At 34.5% G+C, this 18,624-nt stretch overlaps 1 protein-coding gene across 6 annotated transcripts; it reads left to right on the plus strand.

Moving 5' to 3' along the window:
- Positions 1 to 1,594: 1,594 nt before the first annotated feature.
- Positions 1,595 to 12,996, plus strand: LOC132163198 (probable LRR receptor-like serine/threonine-protein kinase At1g06840). Of its 6 annotated transcripts, none has more exons than XM_059573390.1 (21): positions 1,595 to 2,004; positions 2,332 to 2,524; positions 2,753 to 2,903; positions 3,687 to 3,758; positions 3,931 to 4,002; positions 4,212 to 4,355; positions 4,477 to 4,548; positions 4,643 to 4,714; positions 4,889 to 4,963; positions 6,100 to 6,168; positions 6,342 to 6,410; positions 6,583 to 6,654; positions 6,858 to 6,944; positions 7,200 to 7,268; positions 7,457 to 7,956; positions 9,278 to 9,436; positions 10,060 to 10,343; positions 10,921 to 10,972; positions 11,233 to 11,483; positions 11,686 to 11,820; positions 12,337 to 12,996. In XM_059573390.1, the coding sequence occupies exons 2-21, from the start codon at positions 2,416 to 2,418 to the stop codon at positions 12,691 to 12,693; spliced, it is 2,871 nt and encodes a 956-aa protein (XP_059429373.1). In that variant the 5' UTR covers positions 1,595 to 2,004; positions 2,332 to 2,415; the 3' UTR covers positions 12,694 to 12,996. The 6 variants fall into 6 exon arrangements, with proteins under 6 accessions (XP_059429373.1, XP_059429374.1, XP_059429371.1 ...); XM_059573391.1 differs by lacking the exon at positions 1,595 to 2,004 and adding an exon at positions 2,072 to 2,097; XM_059573388.1 differs by lacking the exon at positions 1,595 to 2,004 and adding an exon at positions 2,078 to 2,138.
- Positions 12,997 to 18,624: the final 5,628 nt, after the last annotated feature.

Raw genomic sequence — 18,624 nt, forward strand, 5'->3', positions numbered from 1 at the left:
ATCCTTTTCACAGGGGTAGTGGAGGACTTCTTTTTTAAAAGTCATGTCCAATACGATTATTGCAGTAAAAGATAATTTCAAGAAATGAGTGATAACAGGAGACCAATGCCACTCACATTTATTCTATTCACATACCAACACAACTTGTCAAACAAGGGAATGAAATGTGTGTATATAATTGGTTCACTTTCCGTTTGTTAAAGGCTTTAGAGGTTTTAGTGGAAATATATTTTTTTGACGTAAAAAAATATATATAAGATTTTTTTTTTTGTTGGAAAAATGAAAAAGTATGGATGTTTTGTATGAAAAAGTAAAATTTTTTTGTTTTGTAATGATTTTTTTTTTAACAGTAATAAAAAGTGATTGGTGTAATATAAAAAGTAAGAATGTTGAAAAAATGAAAAGGTAAGATAATAGTATCAAGTCTCAAAGGCCTTTGCCAAATGAAACCTAGGAGTTGTTTGTTATCAATTTGTGGGGGGAAAAAAAAAAGAGAATAATAATTAGTATAGAAAAGTAAAAATAATGATATTGAAAAGTGAAAATTTTTGTTTTGTAATGATTTCTTTATTTGAATAATAGTAAAAAATAAATGATATGATATAAAAAGTAAATCAGTGGCGGAGCCACGTTGCCCCTTGGGGGTGCCGATTTTAATTTAATTTAATTTAATTTTATTATTTTATTTTTGGCTTTAACCCACAGCACCCTCAAAATAAAAAATAAAAAAAATCTTTTTACAAAAAATTCTATTCTTTTTACCCTCAAAATTCTTTTTTGTTTTAACTCACGGCACCTTCAAAAAATTGTTTTAACCCACGGCACCCTCAAAAAATTCTAGACATTTTTTTTTTTTTTGATATAATGTCGACATGTTACATTTTTAATATATCAATTTGAGCACGTATTTATGAACTTTTATAGGTATTTTTTGTAATACATATATTGTGTGAATTACCAAATTTTTAGGGTAAATAAAATTTGTAAGATGCAAAAAAAATTTTAGTGGCACCCCCAATATAAAATGGCTGGCTCCGCCACTGAGGGGAAGAAACAAGATCCAGCACTAGGACTAAGTCTAGCAAAGGATTATGAATGGATAACGTGGAAGACTTTGATTCTATTTATGGATAATCAATAATGTCGTGAGAAGGAATACGTACGGCTGTTGAGACTTGCATGTACTTCATCTCTCCGTTGCTGGAGATCCTTCTTTTCAATCTTTTCTTGTGGTGTGGGTAATTCGGCCAATTAGCTACTAATTCCCACATTGACGATGAAGGCTGGATTTAAGACTATCTGAGTTGATGTGATAACTCTCTATCTCTAATTAAACACGGATTTAATATAAAATTAGCTATTAAAGTTCATATTTAATAGCTAATTTTAAATAAGATAAACAGATATCCTAAATCGAAAGGACCTTGATTTTCTTTTCACGTGCTTATGACTATTGAACACACTTTATTTTATTTTATTTTTCTATATAAACGGAAACGGACAACTTAAGAATAGAGAAAGAGGTACATTGGTCCCACTTATGAATAAGTTTCGTCTATACATGTTGAATAGTAAAAAACAAACAAACAAATATTTCTTGTGATAGATGACCGAAAGGAAGGAAGAATCAAGAAAGGCACTTCAATGGCGAATCTCAGACTCGGTATCCAAATGCTTGTGGCGTTCATTAAAGTACGATCCCATTGCGTCAAAACATTTGACATTTCTCTACATTCCAGGCAACCACCTCCCCAGAAAGTCAACATCGACGAGCCCACAAGCCCAATCAGAGGATTTAAAATTATTTTCTCTGAAAATAGATAGAACTACATTAAATTTATATACCGAGATCGTTCCAAAGTTGCTGACGATTCTTTGTTTGATCGTATATTTCCATTATTTTTATCCACGGGGGGTGAAAAAGATGGCTCTCATCTGCATCAACCACAAATTCGTGAGTGGCCGTGACGGAGTCATGCTCAGAAAGACAGCACCCTCCCCAAGGTACTAAATTTCAAACTTAATATTTAACCCTAGTGTAGTGTAAGCTTCGATCATTCTAATACAATTTCAACTATTCAATGATCTCCCTACTAAGTACCAAGGATTTTTCTTTCCTGTCAACCTTAATTTCCATGGTTTGCTCGCAGTTTGGTTGGTTTGCATGATTTGCTCGTAGTTGGAGTTTTTTTATGCTCTACATGATTTGAATTCTTTGATCATTCATTTTATTTACAAATTGTTATAAGCTAGTATTTGTTTTTCTTCAGATCAATTGGGTTGCTTTGGAATTCAATTCTGTAAATTCTGATAGTTATTTCCTGTTATCAGGTCGAGTACTCGGATACCAGAACAATTCCCAGTGTTGGGTACTCGGAAAACTTTGAGACTTCTGATGTTCTTTGCGTTATTGGGATGTATCAGTCAAGAGCTTGGATGTATGGAGTATTTATTGTTTCATGGTTGTGCTGGTGGTCTTCACTACCTATCCGAGCACAGCCTTTCATTACCCACCCTAGAGAAGGTGATTTTGATTCAGTTTGCCCCCTTTTTAATTATTTTTTGATGATTCACAAGCTTCTTTTGGCAACCATATTCTCGAGGGGATGCTTGTTTAGGGGTCACACGCAGCATACGGAGACCTGTTTTATTTATTCATGAATCTTATAACAAGTGGTTTTGTAGTAAATTCAAATATTCACTTCCCTCTACTGGGATGTTCATGATGGTTAACATTTGTATTATTTTGCAGTAACCGCATTGCAAGCCATTCAGAGAAGTTTGATAGACCCCAATAAGAATCTGACTAATTGGAATCAGGGAGATCCATGTACGTCAAATTGGACAGGGGTTGTGTGCTTCAATACGCCATCAGATGATGGACATCTACATGTTGAACGATTGTATGATTTTAACCTTTCGTGATTTTTATTTCTATTGGGTAGCATAATCAGCATGAATAATGTTGCACACTTCCTTTAATTGATAATAATTTTTCTTTCTTTATGTTTTAGAGCAATGCTATTTAGTAGACTCACACATGACTGCCATATAGTTAGCAGTTAGCGGTTAGGAGCGGTTAATAACTGCCCGCTTGTACAGTCCTGAGAGTTTACTAAATAGCATTTTTCTATGTTTTTTGTACCCTTGCATGATGATATGTATAGTGAAGTCCGTTAGCCCCTTAAGCTGTAGTCTAATAAGAACAATAAATAGCCGAATAGTCTGTTACACAATCTTATGGTATATCTGGTTTCTGTATTCCACTTCTAAACGGCTCATATTAGTTGTGCTAGGGAACAGACTTCCTTTATTCTGTATTCATTTAAGATTAAAAACAATGGTGCCTATATTCATTTCATTAGGATAAGGTCCATCAGCCACATGTTTCTGAATTTCACTAGAGAAGACCACCAACATGTCTTAAATCAATTTGAAAACATATATATTTGTGATCTTTTCTTGTGTCCAGAAAATTAATTTGTATGCTTTATCATATAATTTATTGCCTACAGCCTCAATCATCATCTCATGCATAGCATTTTATAAGATTTATGCTAGTCCAAAGTTCAGATATAAGACTATGAAACTTTAATAAAACTTGGGTATCAATCGCATGTGGGCGCTTCCATGAAGAACTCACATTAGGTGCTTTAATAATTTTCATATGGACCTCTTTTCTGCAGGCTACTACTAAAAATGAATTTGTCAGGAAGTTTATCACCAGAGCTTGGCCGCTTATCGAATATGAAAATATTGTAAGGAAAAGCATACCTGAAAGCTACTTTTTGTGCTGCCAACATCTTTATCTGAATTGACGTTTTTGGATCACTATTTCCTCAATCTTTTGAAAGATTGTTATGCTCCACCCCACATTGGCATTTGGTTTACTCATCCTACTGATATGTTTTTCTTTTTACTCCATTAAAGGGTTTTTATGTGGAACAACATAAGTGGGAGTATACCAAAGGAGATAGGCAATATTTCGTCTTTGGAACTCTTGTAAGTTGATCAGCTCTTTTTCCTGGATAGGTTTGCTACTCAGTATTGTTATCACATGAGATATCATTATGAAGTACAAATATGCTACTACTTCATGCATTTTCATTCAAACTTTTGATTTCTAAATAATGTAAGAGACTAATTTGCATTATATGTTTGGTAGTGTTCTGAATACTTGGTTTTTTAATATGATATGCCCATGTTTTCAGGCTTTTGAGTGGAAACAAATTAACAGGTCCCTTACCTGAAGAGCTCGGTTCTCTCTCAAAGTTGAACAGAATACAAATTGACCAGAATCACATATCAGGATCGATACCTATATCATTTTCAAACTTGAACAAAGCGAAGCACTTGTGAGTGTTTTTTCCGATGCTATATTCTCTAAAATCAGTTCTAAGATTATTAATGCTACTATTTCTCTTTTTTGTTTTTTTTTTTTTTTCATTTTTTTTTTCTTTTGCCCCCTTTGAGCAGTCACATGAACAACAATTCAATTAGTGGGCAAATTCCGCCAAAACTATCCAAATTACCAATACTTGTTCACCTGTAAGTTGGTAATTAGTCATATTCATATTTTATAATGAGTTATCTGTTAGTACAATCTGTGAATCAGTGATCATCCTCAATTCTGCACCTACAGCCTTGTTGATAATAACAACTTATCAGGGCACCTTCCATCAGAGTTCTCCAAAATGCCAAATTTACGGATACTGTATGTGTTCTTCTTTCCTATAACCTAAATACATATATGTTTATCACATAAATACTGTTCCCTTTATAGTCTTTTTTCTTAGCTTCTCAACTTGAACTAGGTTATGATTTTAAAATTTTACTTAAGTACTTTTTTGTCAACTTTCTTAATGCGTTCAGTATCTTTGTTTTGCAGTCAACTTGATAACAATCACTTTGATGGGACTACAATTCCCTCTTCTTATAGCAACATGTCTAAATTGCTGAAGTTGTAAGTGAATATTATTATCCTCTGTTTGTAACTAGGAATTTCAAAAGTATAGGAAGAGCAGGGCGCCAGCCTTGATGTGTGAGGCAGAGGTCTTTATTTATTTTTATGGGGAAACTTCACTTAACCCTCCTGAACTTTCATCGCTTTTGCAATCACCCTCCTAAAGTTCAAAAACATTCAATTTCGTATATCAAACTTCTAAAAAGTTTGCAATGTCACCCCTCATTTAGGATTTTCTATTAAATCCTAGCAGAGGCCTTGGAAATTCCCAAAACACCCTTGTTATATATATATTTTACAAGGGTACAAAGGTCATTTAACCCCTTTGCCGTTGATTTAACCCCAAACCCTAATGGGAATGGTGACATTGCAAACTTTTTAAAGTTTGATACACTAAATATGAGATTTTTTCAATTTCAGGGGGGCGATCGCAAAATAGATGTTCAAAGGAGTTAAGTGAAGTTTTCCCTATTTTTATTTATTTTTGGCCAAATGATAGAGGTGGCTCTTTTTTTTTTTCTTCGTTCTAAACTGCAAAACTTGAACAAAGTGGAAAATACTAGCAAAATGAAAATAATATAAGAAAGGCCGAATGGTACTTTGCTGGTACGAATACATAAATGACTCAAAAACATTGATTAAAAAGGAATAGAAATGAGAATGTTACTTAACTTAGGCGTGGAGGTTATTAAGCCAACTAAGGTGGCATGGAGGCATTTCACTTCATTTTTTAAACGTCATGTTCACTTCTACATTGCACAAGTTAATATTCTCTATGATTTATTCTTTGCTGTTTGATATTTTATGTCAGCATAACCTATGCGATTTGTACAGAAGTTATATTATCTTAAGAGTAATGCTAGAAACCACATTTTTATCCCATAATACTGATATGGTTATCGCAACCAACCTTAGAATTATTTTTAACAAGGATTGATCTAAAAGCTGGTTGGTATTGCCATGTTAGCATTATGGAATAAAAATGTGGTTTCTAACATTACTCTTATCTTACATAGCTATCACAAACCTTTCATGTTCTTTGAAGCTTTTCTGGCAAGATGGCAACCAAGAAGCATGCATGTTCACATGTTCATGTCAAGATTTACAGTATTTTTGTTTTGGTTGTCTTGTTCCAGGAGCCTTAGGAACTGCAACTTGCATGGACCTATTCCTGATTTGAGCCAAATACCAAACCTTTTATATCTGTAAGTAGCTTTGTTTTGTTTTCCTTGTCATGTCATTGTATGATAATGAAGTATAAGCTTTTAAATTAGAAAAATAAATGCACCAGGATAAATAAAATTTTCTTTTACATTGTCAAAGACATCTCAGTTAGCTACTTGTACTTGGATTATATATTACTTTATATAAATTCCAGAGATCTCAGTTCAAATCGGCTAAACGGATCCATACCTCCAAATTGGCTTTTTAAGAATATCACAACCATGTAAGATTCTCCATCTTTCAAAGACATGTCCTATGCATCTTTATCGTTTTGGTTTAAATTTAATTTCCGGATACTACAAAATATTTTCAAACGTTTCTTTCAGTTTTCAAAGATAATTTACACCAACAATTACCTTTACTTCAAAAATCTTTTATTTGAACAATATGATCAGCGATTTATCCAACAACAATCTCACTGGAACGGTTCCTCCCAACTTTTCGGGTCTTCCTCATCTTCAGAAACTGTGAGTAGGCTCCCACTTGCTCTTTCATCATTTTGTGTTTACTTATTTGGTTCAATGTTATTGTAAATCATTTCATGTTTATCTCAAGTTGAGTTCCACTTATCTCAACTATTAGATTTTTAAGTTACTAGTTAATATCAGCCAATAAATTAAACTGTTAATAAAATAAATGGCTTTATTTGGTAAATTATTCCCCATGGCAGGTCAATTGCGAACAATGCATTGAGTGGTTCAGTTCCATCCACCATTTGGCTAAGTAGGACTTTGAACGAAATGGAAAGCCTTAAAGTGTAAGACCTGAACGAAAATGTCACTGTTCCCTTGGTTAAACTGTCTTTATCTGGTAGTGTGAGTGTGCGTGTGTGCTTTCACACTTCCAAGCATCTTGTTCCTGTACTGGTACAAGATAAGTTGATTCCTTTCTTTCTGATTGCAGCGTGCTCTTTGTAAAAGTCAAAGTTATAACCTCTTGTGTTAACTTAAGAGGTTTGCAAGGATCTCATACCAGATTATTTAAGTGATTTTGTGGATCTTTGATATTACAGGGAGTTGCAGAATAACAAGCTTTCCGATATTACAGGCAGCACTATTGTACCTCCAAATGTGACTGTCTGGTTTGCTTCTATACTGCTTCCCAATTTGTTTCATATGAACTTTATGTATAATGAAATGCATCTTCAAATTAATATGACTTCTTGGCAAAAGAGTATGGATGTGATCCTGTTAGTTTTAATCATGAGGTGTAACAGTCGCAGCACATTGATATAATGATCATCTCACCCATTTGATTGTTTACTTTCAGGCTTCAAGGGAATCCCTTATGCTCAACTACCAACCTAGTCCAGCTTTGTAGATCTGAAAGTGAGGATGAAAATAACAGTCAGAGTTCAACAAATACCACTTCTAATTGTCCATATCAAGGGTGTCCACCCCCTTATGAATATATCCCTACAGCTCCTGTACCTTGTATCTGTGCTGTCCCTCTGCTTGTTGGATACCGGTTGAAAAGTCCTGGATTCATAGATTTTCGCCCCTACAGAAATGCATTTGAGGACTTCTTGACATCTGCTCTTATGTTATTTCGTTATCAACTGTACATTGATTCCTTTACATGGGAAGAAGGACCTCGACTCAGAATGTACCTGAAAATATTTCCTGTATATGATGTTAACAAGAATTCTCATATCTTCAATGGGAGTGAGGTTCGGCGAATTATGAGCATGTTCATATCATGGAATATTAATGATCCTGACGTAATTGGACCTTATGAAGTTCTGAGCTTCATTGACGTTTATAATGATGGTTTGTCTCAAAACCCTTATTTGATATATTTTGTGAGTGAGCTATGTTGAGGTTGGAATTAGTGCTTGTTTACCATTTGAAGAATGTGCAACTTTTTCTCTAATTTATTTGGCCTGTACCTCCAAATCCTTTATACTTAAAAGATAATCTTAGGCATGTGGCATCATTCTCAATTTTTTTGTGGTGGTGCATACTTGTGTTTGTGTTCATATAAAGCCTGCCTAATCTTCTCACTTTGAGTAACATGTGGTGTGTGTTTGTGAGCGGCACATTTAAGTGGAGGTAGCCCCCCTTTTGCTTCCAAATCTTGTTGAAGATAGGCCTGATTTTTAGGCAGTTCAATGCTTTCATCATACTGAGAGCTATGTTAAGTGGTTTGACAGATATGGTTGCACTAATGTGATCCAGCACATACGTGAATAACTGCAGTGCTCAGTTCAACATGATTCTATGTGTGACGTCTTACATTGCTTGGGTGTGAAAAATGTGATGTATTTATATGGAATATGCTCTCTCTAAATGGTATAAGGCCTTTTAGAGTAAACCCAATAATAAAATCGTGCGGGCTTGGCCCAAAGCGGATAATATCATACCACTTGGAGCAGGGGTGTTACAAGTGTTATCAAAGCTACCTAGTAATGCTAGGTCATGTGTTATTGGAGCACTGCATGATGTGGCTCTGACGAAGACGTCAGGAATTTAAGAGGGGGAGTTTGTAACACCCATGTCCCATATTGGGAAGATGAAAAGAATCCCACATAGAGTGGGTGGTTTATAAAGATAGTCATGAGTGCTAAGTCCCACATTGCCTAATTACTAGGTGAAACTGGGCTTTATAATGCATTTTAGGAAAGTTCCAAATTGACTAGTCATTTTGGAGTAATAGCACAGATGTGGCTAAAGCTTTTTCTTGAGTCATTACAAGTGGTATCAAAGCCACCTAGTAACACTAAGTCATGTGGTACTACTGGAGCACTGCATAACGTGGTCTTGACGAGGATGTCAGAAATTTAAGATGAGGAGTTTGTAACACCTCGGTCCCATATTGGGAAGTCAAGTTCAGAGGAGCTAAAAAGGGACAATATTGTGTCATTGGGGTGGGGGTGTTACATTATGTTTACTGGATAATTAAGTCGTGTTCTATATTGACCAAGAAGGCAGCTTTAAGTTCACACCATATGTCACTCATGGCTTGACCCCATGCATAGATGAGCTATGCTTTGGTTATATCTTACCTTCTTTCATGTATTCATATATGAGGTGGATACTCTTAAGATTGTCATGATTTTGTTTATGCTCATAGTTCTCACTAATGTCACAGGAGTCCCCACCCCTCCAAGGTCTGCTTTAAGCAAGGGTGCATTGGTTGGCATAGTATTGGGGGCCATTGCATGTGCAGTTACATTGTCTGCAGTTGTTTCTCTCCTGATAGTAAGAGTTCGGATGAGGAAGTACCATGCAGTTTCTAGAAGACGTCATTGTGAGTATCATATGTCTATGATTTTTGGATGTTTAGATAGATATTTCATGATTTTTCATTATGCCTATAGTTGTGTCTATTGTACATCCTGATTAGGCCTGTCAATCAGGCTGGCTGATGCTTGTCCAAGATCACCCCGAGGTAGAAAGGCTCAGCCTGGCCCAAAATTGTCACTTTCTTATCCCTACCTCAGCTAACTTTGTTGGGAAAGTTTCGGCCAAGTTTGATTGGCTGTTAGCGGAAAAATTATTAAGAGATGAGAAAATTCAATGAAAAGAGTTGCATATTAACTCAAACCATCTCTAAGTTGAAGAACAACCATTTAACCAATATGTTAACAATCGGTTGACTTCAAAGCTTAAAAAAATATTTTTTAAAAGAATCCGTGTTAATCAGCTTCAATCTCAGCCTGTAACATGCTTATGGATTTTTTTTTTGTGCGCGTTGTCATCATGCCTGTATTTAGATTTGTACTTGAAATATCAGAAATTTTGGAATTGTGAATAGAAATATAGATGCATAATTGTTTCGATTATTTTAAATCCAATGGGCACGGCCTTTTTATATGGAGCGTCTATCATTATGCTTTAATTATTAACATTGAACCTGTATTTAATATACAGCATCCAAGGCTTTCATGAAAATTGATGGTGTGAAGGCTTTCACTTATAGAGAAATGGCTATGGCTACAGAAAAATTTAACAGCTCCACTGAGATTGGCCAAGGAGGGTATGGAAAGGTTTATAAAGGCATTCTAGCTGATGGTACAGTTGTTGCCATAAAACGTGCACAAGAGGGATCCTTACAAGGTGAAAAGGAGTTCTTAACAGAGATAGAACTGTTGTCAAGGTTACATCACAGAAACCTCGTGTCTTTAATTGGATATTGTGATGAAGGCGGTGAACAGGTGTTTTTTCTTATCCTAACTGAATATATGTGAAAATAAAATAAATACAAGGCTGGATTATCTATCAATCTTGTTGCTGAATCCATGAGGACATGCTCAGGGGAAAGAAAAAAAAAAAAAAAATGCATGAGGAGACGACGCCTATTAACTTAGGAAATTGCTGCGGTAAAAACCAGAGATAATGAGAGCTATAATAGAAAAAAAATGAAAGATTTAAAACCACATATATAGCTGCTTTTGAATAACTGCGAACAATAGAAAAAATCATACCCAATCTAGAGACGTTACATATGAGGTGCAGGTTTGTTTGTTAATAATGAAAAAGCATATGGTTCTTCATAAGTTGAGGATTGTTTGATAAAAAAAAAAGATAAAAAAAAAGAAGCATAAACATCTCCTTTCAATGAACTTGGGAGAATACATTTCTTCCTTCTCTTTTCCATGAGTAGTATTTTTTTCTCCTGCAATATTGTTAGGCTTTCAAGATAAGGCCTAGTTTTTCTGGGTCTTTGTTGCTGAATATTTGTTTGAACTTTTGCTTTGGAAAACCTTCAAGTGAGTATTGTTGTGCATGCAGATGTTGGTCTATGAGTATATGTCAAATGGTACTCTATGGGATCACCTTTCTGGTACACCTTATATTCGAGCTTTAAGTTTTCCTTTTATTGATCTCACTAATATTTTTTTTTCCAAGTGTTCGTCATTGAGTGAAAAAATTGTAGTCTAATTTGCAACAGTACAGTTTCTCTCTCTCTCTCTCTCTCTCCACCCCCCTTCCTGTTTTTTTTTCTTTTTTCTCTTCAAGGAGCTAAACAAAATAATTTTCCTTTTCAAATTCTATATTACGTTCTAATGAGCTTATTGGTGGTTCACCTATGTAATAATACAGCCAAGTGTAAAGCACCTCTTAGTTTTTCTATGAGATTAAGAATTGCCCTGGGATCAGCTAAGGGCATCCTCTACCTACATACAGAAGCTAACCCTCCAATATTTCACCGAGATATCAAGGCCAGCAACATATTATTGGACTCTAAGTATACTGCAAAAGTTGCCGATTTTGGACTTTCGCGACTTGCCCCAATTCCAGATATTGAAGGGACTGAGCCTGCTCATATATCCACAATTGTGAAGGGGACACCGGTAAGACTCTTATAGTTGATGTTTACCTAAAATAATTATAAACTTCACGAATTTCAATTTAAAGTTTATATTTGTATTTTTTATATTTTAAAAGTAAGAAAAAGAAAACTCAAAACTGAATGAAATAGACTTATAAAATGTCGTAAGAGATATTATTGATGTCTATTTCTTTATCCTCTCATTCTTTGTATTAACTTTGCAGGGTTACCTAGATCCGGAGTACTTCTTAACTCATAAACTCACAAACAAAAGTGATGTTTATAGTCTTGGTGTTGTATTTCTAGAACTTTTAACTGGGATGCGGCCAATCACACGTGGCAAAAACATTGTTAGAGAGGTAAAACTTTATAGAACTGTTTAGATTCAATTTATTTATTTTTTTGGGCATGGGGAGGCAATATATCAATGAGCTGGTTGGAATAGAAATACTTCGAGTAACGAATTTTACATCGTTGTTCAAGAATAATGAAAACAACTTTTAGTCTCTCTCTCTTCTGCCGGCCATATGTCATTTTAGACTATGCATTAATAGTCAAGAGAGATCTCCTCAAGTTTCAGTTATAATTTCAATAAATTAGTGCAGACAATTAATGATATCTTTATAATTTTCAACACTACTCTTGACTCAAGAGACCTCTTATGTATTAGATTCAAGTAAAAGCATACTTTGCAATTAAAAAAGTGTCCCCATTAAGTCGAGCCAAAGTTGGAACTCCTTGCATACAGTTAGTATTTATTTATCTTTTATAAATTTAAGATCCTTTGTATTATTTTATTTCTTTAGGTACCCTGGCTGAAATATTATCCAGCAAAGTAGTCTCCTGTAATTTGTTATAGTTTTCATCCATTTCAGGTTAATGCCGCTTATCAATCTGGTATGATCTTTTCGGTTGTTGATGAGGGAATGGGATCTTGTCCTTCTGAATGTTTGGTGATATTCGCAACTTTGGCCCTCAGGTGTTGCGAAAATGAGACAGATGCACGACCTTCAATGGCAGAGGTGGTCCGAGAACTTGAACGTATATGGCTTCTGATGCCCGAGTCCAACATCGGAATAGCAGACCCCATGGCCGTTGCTGCTGAAAAATTAAAAGTAGTCACTCCACCATCATCATCCTCTACACTGAAGAATTCTAATATGTGGTCAGATGCATCTGTATCTGGGAGCAACCTTGTTAGTGGAGACATTTCAGACATCACGCCTAGATAGAAAACATTTTCATTGTCAACTTGGTTTTTGATTTTGTTTGTAGTCTTCTCCGTCTTTGTTTTGGAAAAATTATAGTTAGAACAGTAGATGGTATGATAATGTTGCTATATAAACTGACATTGTAAAGTAAACAGAGTTATTGATAGTGAAGTACAATTAATAGGATATATAATTTACTGCTAATAAGTTTATGGAGTATATGTTGTCTGATTTGACACAAAAGGGTGCTGAAAATCCTGAAAAAGCTACGAGTCTGGCAAAAAAGATTTGGTTGAAGCTCTATAGTTTTGAAATTTGGCTTCATATACACATTGGAAATGGTTGCTGGTGATTCTTTTTAACAATGCATTCTTGTTGTGAAGGGATATACACATTTGCTTAGGGATGCTTGCCTCAAATAGTCAGGGATCGATCATCACTAGCCAACACCAATTCTAGATCTAGGTCTTTTGAATTCTCCACCCGAGGGACAAGGGTTTTGGTTGTTAATGCTTTCTAGAGGGTTCTATTTTTTTCTTTTTTTTTTTTTCTTCTTCTTTTTTTTTTTTTTTTTTTAAATGAGCTCTGTTATAACATAAAGGTAAAAATAATTTTTTAGTGTTTTGTATTTGGGGTTGTTTGTTAATGTTTTTGTTTTGAAAACAATCAAAAAAACAAAAGGTTGAATGTCCAAACTTATAAGGCAACACTAAAAAGATCTACGATCCAAAAAATTAATATTTTTAAATTTCTATATGTAATAAAACTTTAAGAGAATGCGATAATCTTTTTGCAAAGCAATTCATCAAGTTCACATTTTACGTCATTTTTCATTTCTAATATGGAGCTCATAATGAGAAAATTCTTGTACTCCAAACATGAGTTTAACAAATTTTGTATACGACGCTCTGTTTGGGAATGATTAGGAATTTAATAAAATTTCCAAGATTCTCATGTTTCGTTTATTCGGAATTATTTATCATTTTCAAAGTATCTTCATTATTTCTCTCTTCAAGTGTATAAGGTTGTTTGATTCAAAAGCACCCTACATCCAACTCTCCAAGTCCTTATGTATTCCATTTAAGATTTTTCTTTATTTTATTTTATTTTATTCTTTTGGTAGTTGGAATGTTTATTTTTATGGTTAGCCATTCCTCTCCCATTAATTAATTATTTTTCTTTTTAGTTAGAGTGAATGTTAAACAGTTATCTAACTTCAAGTTTCCAATGACTAGTTAATATCGACCACTGTCTTAAACGGTTAATACTATAAATGGCTTTATTTGGTAAATTATTCTCCATTGTAGGTCAATTGCGAACAATTCATTGAATGGCTCCATTCCATCCACCATTTGGCAAAATAAGACTTTGAACTCGACGGAAAGCCTTATAGTGTAAGACCGGGTTGACAATGACTTTTTTTTGTGCAAGGCTTTCATTCTTCTAAGCTCTGGTTTGTGGCACTTTGATGTTGCCGGGAATTGCAGAATAATGCTTTTTTGAATATTACAGGCAGCACTGATCTACTACCTCAGAATGTCTCTGTTTGGTTTGGTTCTATACTTGCTCCCCAATTTATATGTTCCAATTTTTTTTATAGAACTTCAAGTGTAATGGAATGCATCTTCAAAATAATGTGACTACTTGGTAAAAGAGTCTGGATGTGCTCTTTTCAATTTTAGTTTGTGAGGTGTAACAGACATAGCACATTGATATAATGATAAGGTCACACATTTTCATTGTTTATTTCCAGGCTTCAAGGAAACCCCTTATGCTCAAACACCAACCTAGTCCAGTTTTGCGGATCTGAAAGTGAGGATCGATACAACGGTCAGGGACCAACAAATGGCACTTTGAACTGTCCAGGATGCCCACCCCCTTATGAATATTCCCCTACATCTCCTCGAGTTGCCCCTCTGCTTGTTGGATATCGATTGAAAAGTCCTGGATTCTCAGATTTTCGTCCGTACGTAAATATGTTTGAGCAGTACATGACATCTGGTCTTGAGATATTACCTTATCAGCTGTACCTTGATACATTTGCATGGGAAAGTGGACCTCGACTGAGAATGTTCTTGAAGCTCTTTCCATGATATGATGCAGTTGATATCAACAATTCATATACCTTCAATCGGAGTGAGGTTCGGCCAATCATGGACAAATTCACAACATGGAGTATTCCTGATAGTGACCTATTTGGACCTTACGAACTTATGAACTTCACTCTATCGGACGTTTATATAGATGGTTTGTCTCGAAACCTTATCTGATGTAGTTTGCGACAGAGCTTTGTTGAAGTTAGAATTAATGCTTATTTACCAGTTGAAGAATCTACAACTTTTATTTCTAATTTCTTTAACGTATACCTTGAAATCCTTTATACTTGATACATAAACTTAAGCATGTGGCATTATTCTCTGTTATTCTGGTGTGCATACTGGTGTTTGTGTATGTATAAAGCTTGCCTTTTCTTGTCACCCTGAGTAACAAGTGGCATGTGTCTGTGCATGGAACATTTAAACGGAGTTAGCCTTTTCTTGTGCTGCCAAATAATTGTTGAAGATAGGCTTGATCTAAGCAGTTCAGTGATGCTATGTTAAGTGGTATAACAGATACAGTTGCGCGCACTACCATGATCCAGCTCACAAGTGAATGACCGCAATGCTCAGTTCAAGATGATTTTTAATTTTCTGGAATATTAAGTTGTGTTTTATATTGACCAAGAAGGCAACTTCAAATTCAAACCATATGGCACTTATGACTTGATCCTGCACATAGATGAACTATGCCTAAGTTATATCTTACTTTCTTGCATGTATTCATATATGAGATGGATATTGTTGATTGTTTTGATTTTATGTATATATGCTCATACTTTTCAATAATGTCACTGGGGTTGCCAAATCTCCTGGGTTTACTTTAAGCAAAGACGCATTGGCTAGCATAATATTGGGGACCATTGCAAGTACATATATATTTAAAATAATGCTTTCTGATACTGAGAAAGCATATTAGGAAGCACCATGCAGTTTCGAAAAGACGTCGTTGTAAGTATCTTATGTTTATGATTTTAGGACATTTAGAGAGATGTGTCATGATTTTTCATGGTGCTTGTAATTGTTTCTATTCTATATTCTGATTAGGCCTGTTGATCGGGACAAGCTCAGCCCGAGGTACAAAGGCCTCAGCTGGCCCCAAATGTTCAATATCTCAGCCCTATCTCTGAGCTAATGCTGTTGGGCTAGTTTCAGCCAAGTTTGACAGGCCTGTGTATGAAAACATCATTGAAAGATGAGAAAGTTCAATGAAAAGTTCCATAAGACTTGGGTTGCATATTAGCACAACCCATCTCTAAGTTGAAGAACAACCAGTTATCCACTATGTTAACATTGTTGACTTATAGGATGCTATATATATATATGCACACACATATAAAATAAAATATTCTGATAATCTATACATATATATATTAGAAGTATTTGAACTAGGCTAAATTCAGCTGACTTGAGCACATCCTAAGCTCATTTTAAACCTAAATTCAGCCTACAATCTCTGAACAAGCTCTTCGTAAGTTAAGCTTGGCCAAATGTCTTCTGGGCTTCAAGCTCTCTCAGCTAATTGAGTGTCTTGATCATGATATCGCTATAGATTTTAATATTTTAGTTTTTAGTTATTGGTCAACGTTAAATTACCATTTGTCCTAAAAGCTTAAATTGATAGGAATAGGTCAATTTAATCATTTAATCAACACTTTAACACTCTCCCTCGCATGTGGGCTCAAACTATTTTTTAATAGGTGATGCCCAACACTTAAAATATTTAATTTAAATTAGAGTAATTTGACAGAGTCAAGGTTCAGTTCTAGGACCTTTGGCTCTAATAGCATGTTAAATCACCATTTGTCTCAAAAGCTTGAGCTAATAGGAAGAGGTAAATTTAATAATTTAATCAATACTTTAACAGTCAAAAACAAAAGATGTCTAAATGCTTTATATTATTTTGTACAATGATTAAGCGCTCTACACGAAATATCTCAAAATTTGGAAGTATGAGTGGGAAGATAGACAGCATAATGGTATTGCTTATTTTTAAAAACATAGGCACATCATCTTTATATGTAACACTTATCACTATGCCTTTCATTATTAACATTGGACCTAATATATATGCAGTGTCTAAGGCCTCAATGAAAATTGATGGTGTGAAAGATTTCACTTATGGAGAAATGGCTCTTGCTACAAACAATTTTAACATCTCCGCTCAGGTTGGCCAAGGAGGGTATGGAAAGGTTTATAAAGGCATTTTGGCTAATGGTACAGTTGTGGCTATAAAACGTGCACAAGAGGGATCCTTACAAGGTGAAAAGGAGTTCTTAGAAGAGATAGAACTGTTGTCAAGGTTACATCATCGAAACCTAGTGTCTTTGATTGGATATTGTGATGAAGAAGGTGAATAGGTGCTTTTTCTTATCCTAATTCAATATATGGAAAAGGAAAATAAATAGAAGATTGGATTATTCATCAATCTTATTGCTTAATAGATGAAGAGATGGTTCGTATCAACTTAGGAAGTTGCCTCCATAAAGACCAAAGATTATGAATGCTGTAAGAGCAAGAAAATTGCAGATGTCATACGACATATGTATATCTGCTTTGAATAATAGCGAGCAATAGAAGAAATCAAACTCAATCTATAAAGACATTACATATGAGGTGCAGATTGGTTTATTAATAGTGAAAAAGCATATAGTTCTTCATAAATTAAGGATTATTTGACAACAGCTCTGATTCTGACATCAGAAAGGCGGATCCCATGGTCGCCGATGTTGTAAAGGTTATGACTCCACCATTATCATCCTCCAATGTGAAGCATCCTTATGTGTTGAAGGATTTATCAGGCAGCAACCTTGATAGTGGAGTCGTCCCAACCATCACGCGTAGATAGAAACACATTCGGTGATAATTTGTTGATTTTGCTGTTTCCTGGAAACTTTGAACAGAGAAATTTTTCCTTATAATCTTGGTTTATGATTTTGTGTATAGTCTCTCACTCTCATTTGTTACACTTTCTTTTTTGTGTAGCCTTTATAGTTATAACAGTAGATTATGACAGTGTTGCTATAAAAATTAAAATTGTACTTTAAAGTAGACAGGAATTATTGATTTGATAGCATTGCTTGTTATTGGTTTCCTTATAGATGTCAGCCTTGGGAGTTAGGATCATCCCTGGCCAAATTTGGTTATCGATTTGGAGTAGTATTATTTCACATCGCTGATATGACAGTCTCAATCAATCAATCATTTGATCAGTTGTCGTAAAAAATGAGTAATTCTACAATGCATATGTGATAATTCTAATTAACTTTTAGATCAATCTTTGTTAAACAAAAAAAAATAAAAATAAATAAATAAATAAAATTCAATGGTTGGATGGGGTTGCCATGTAAACATTTTGGAATACTTGTAGAATAAAAATATGGTATATAACATTTATGTAAAAAATCATCTTACTAGGAGTAATGTTATATACTACACCTCCATCTCATTGATTAATATGACAATGCTTATCAGTTCTTAGAACAACCTTGTTACAAAAGAAAAAAAAAGGAATAAAATGTTACATACCACTAAAATATCACACAAAACTAACATGACAATGTATAATAACCATTGAATATTTAAAAAAACAAAAAACAAAATAGTTTATTCATGGCTATAGCCTATAAAATCAAATATTTGTGAAATGTTTGTGTACCATATAACATTATTAAAAAAAAAATTAAAAAAAAAATTAATGAGTGACATTAACCCAATAAAATGGGAATAAAGTTCATGTCATTTCTCTTTCCCGCACAGGAAGTTGAATATATTTACTAAATGGCAATCTTTTTCGATTACTGTGCGTTTTCCTACATCCAACAACTACAGGAAGGGGAAAAAACAAGATCCGGCA

This window comes from Corylus avellana, chromosome ca10 (genome assembly GCF_901000735.1).
Source record: "Corylus avellana chromosome ca10, CavTom2PMs-1.0".
NCBI classification, from domain to species: Eukaryota; Viridiplantae; Streptophyta; class Magnoliopsida; order Fagales; family Betulaceae; genus Corylus; species Corylus avellana.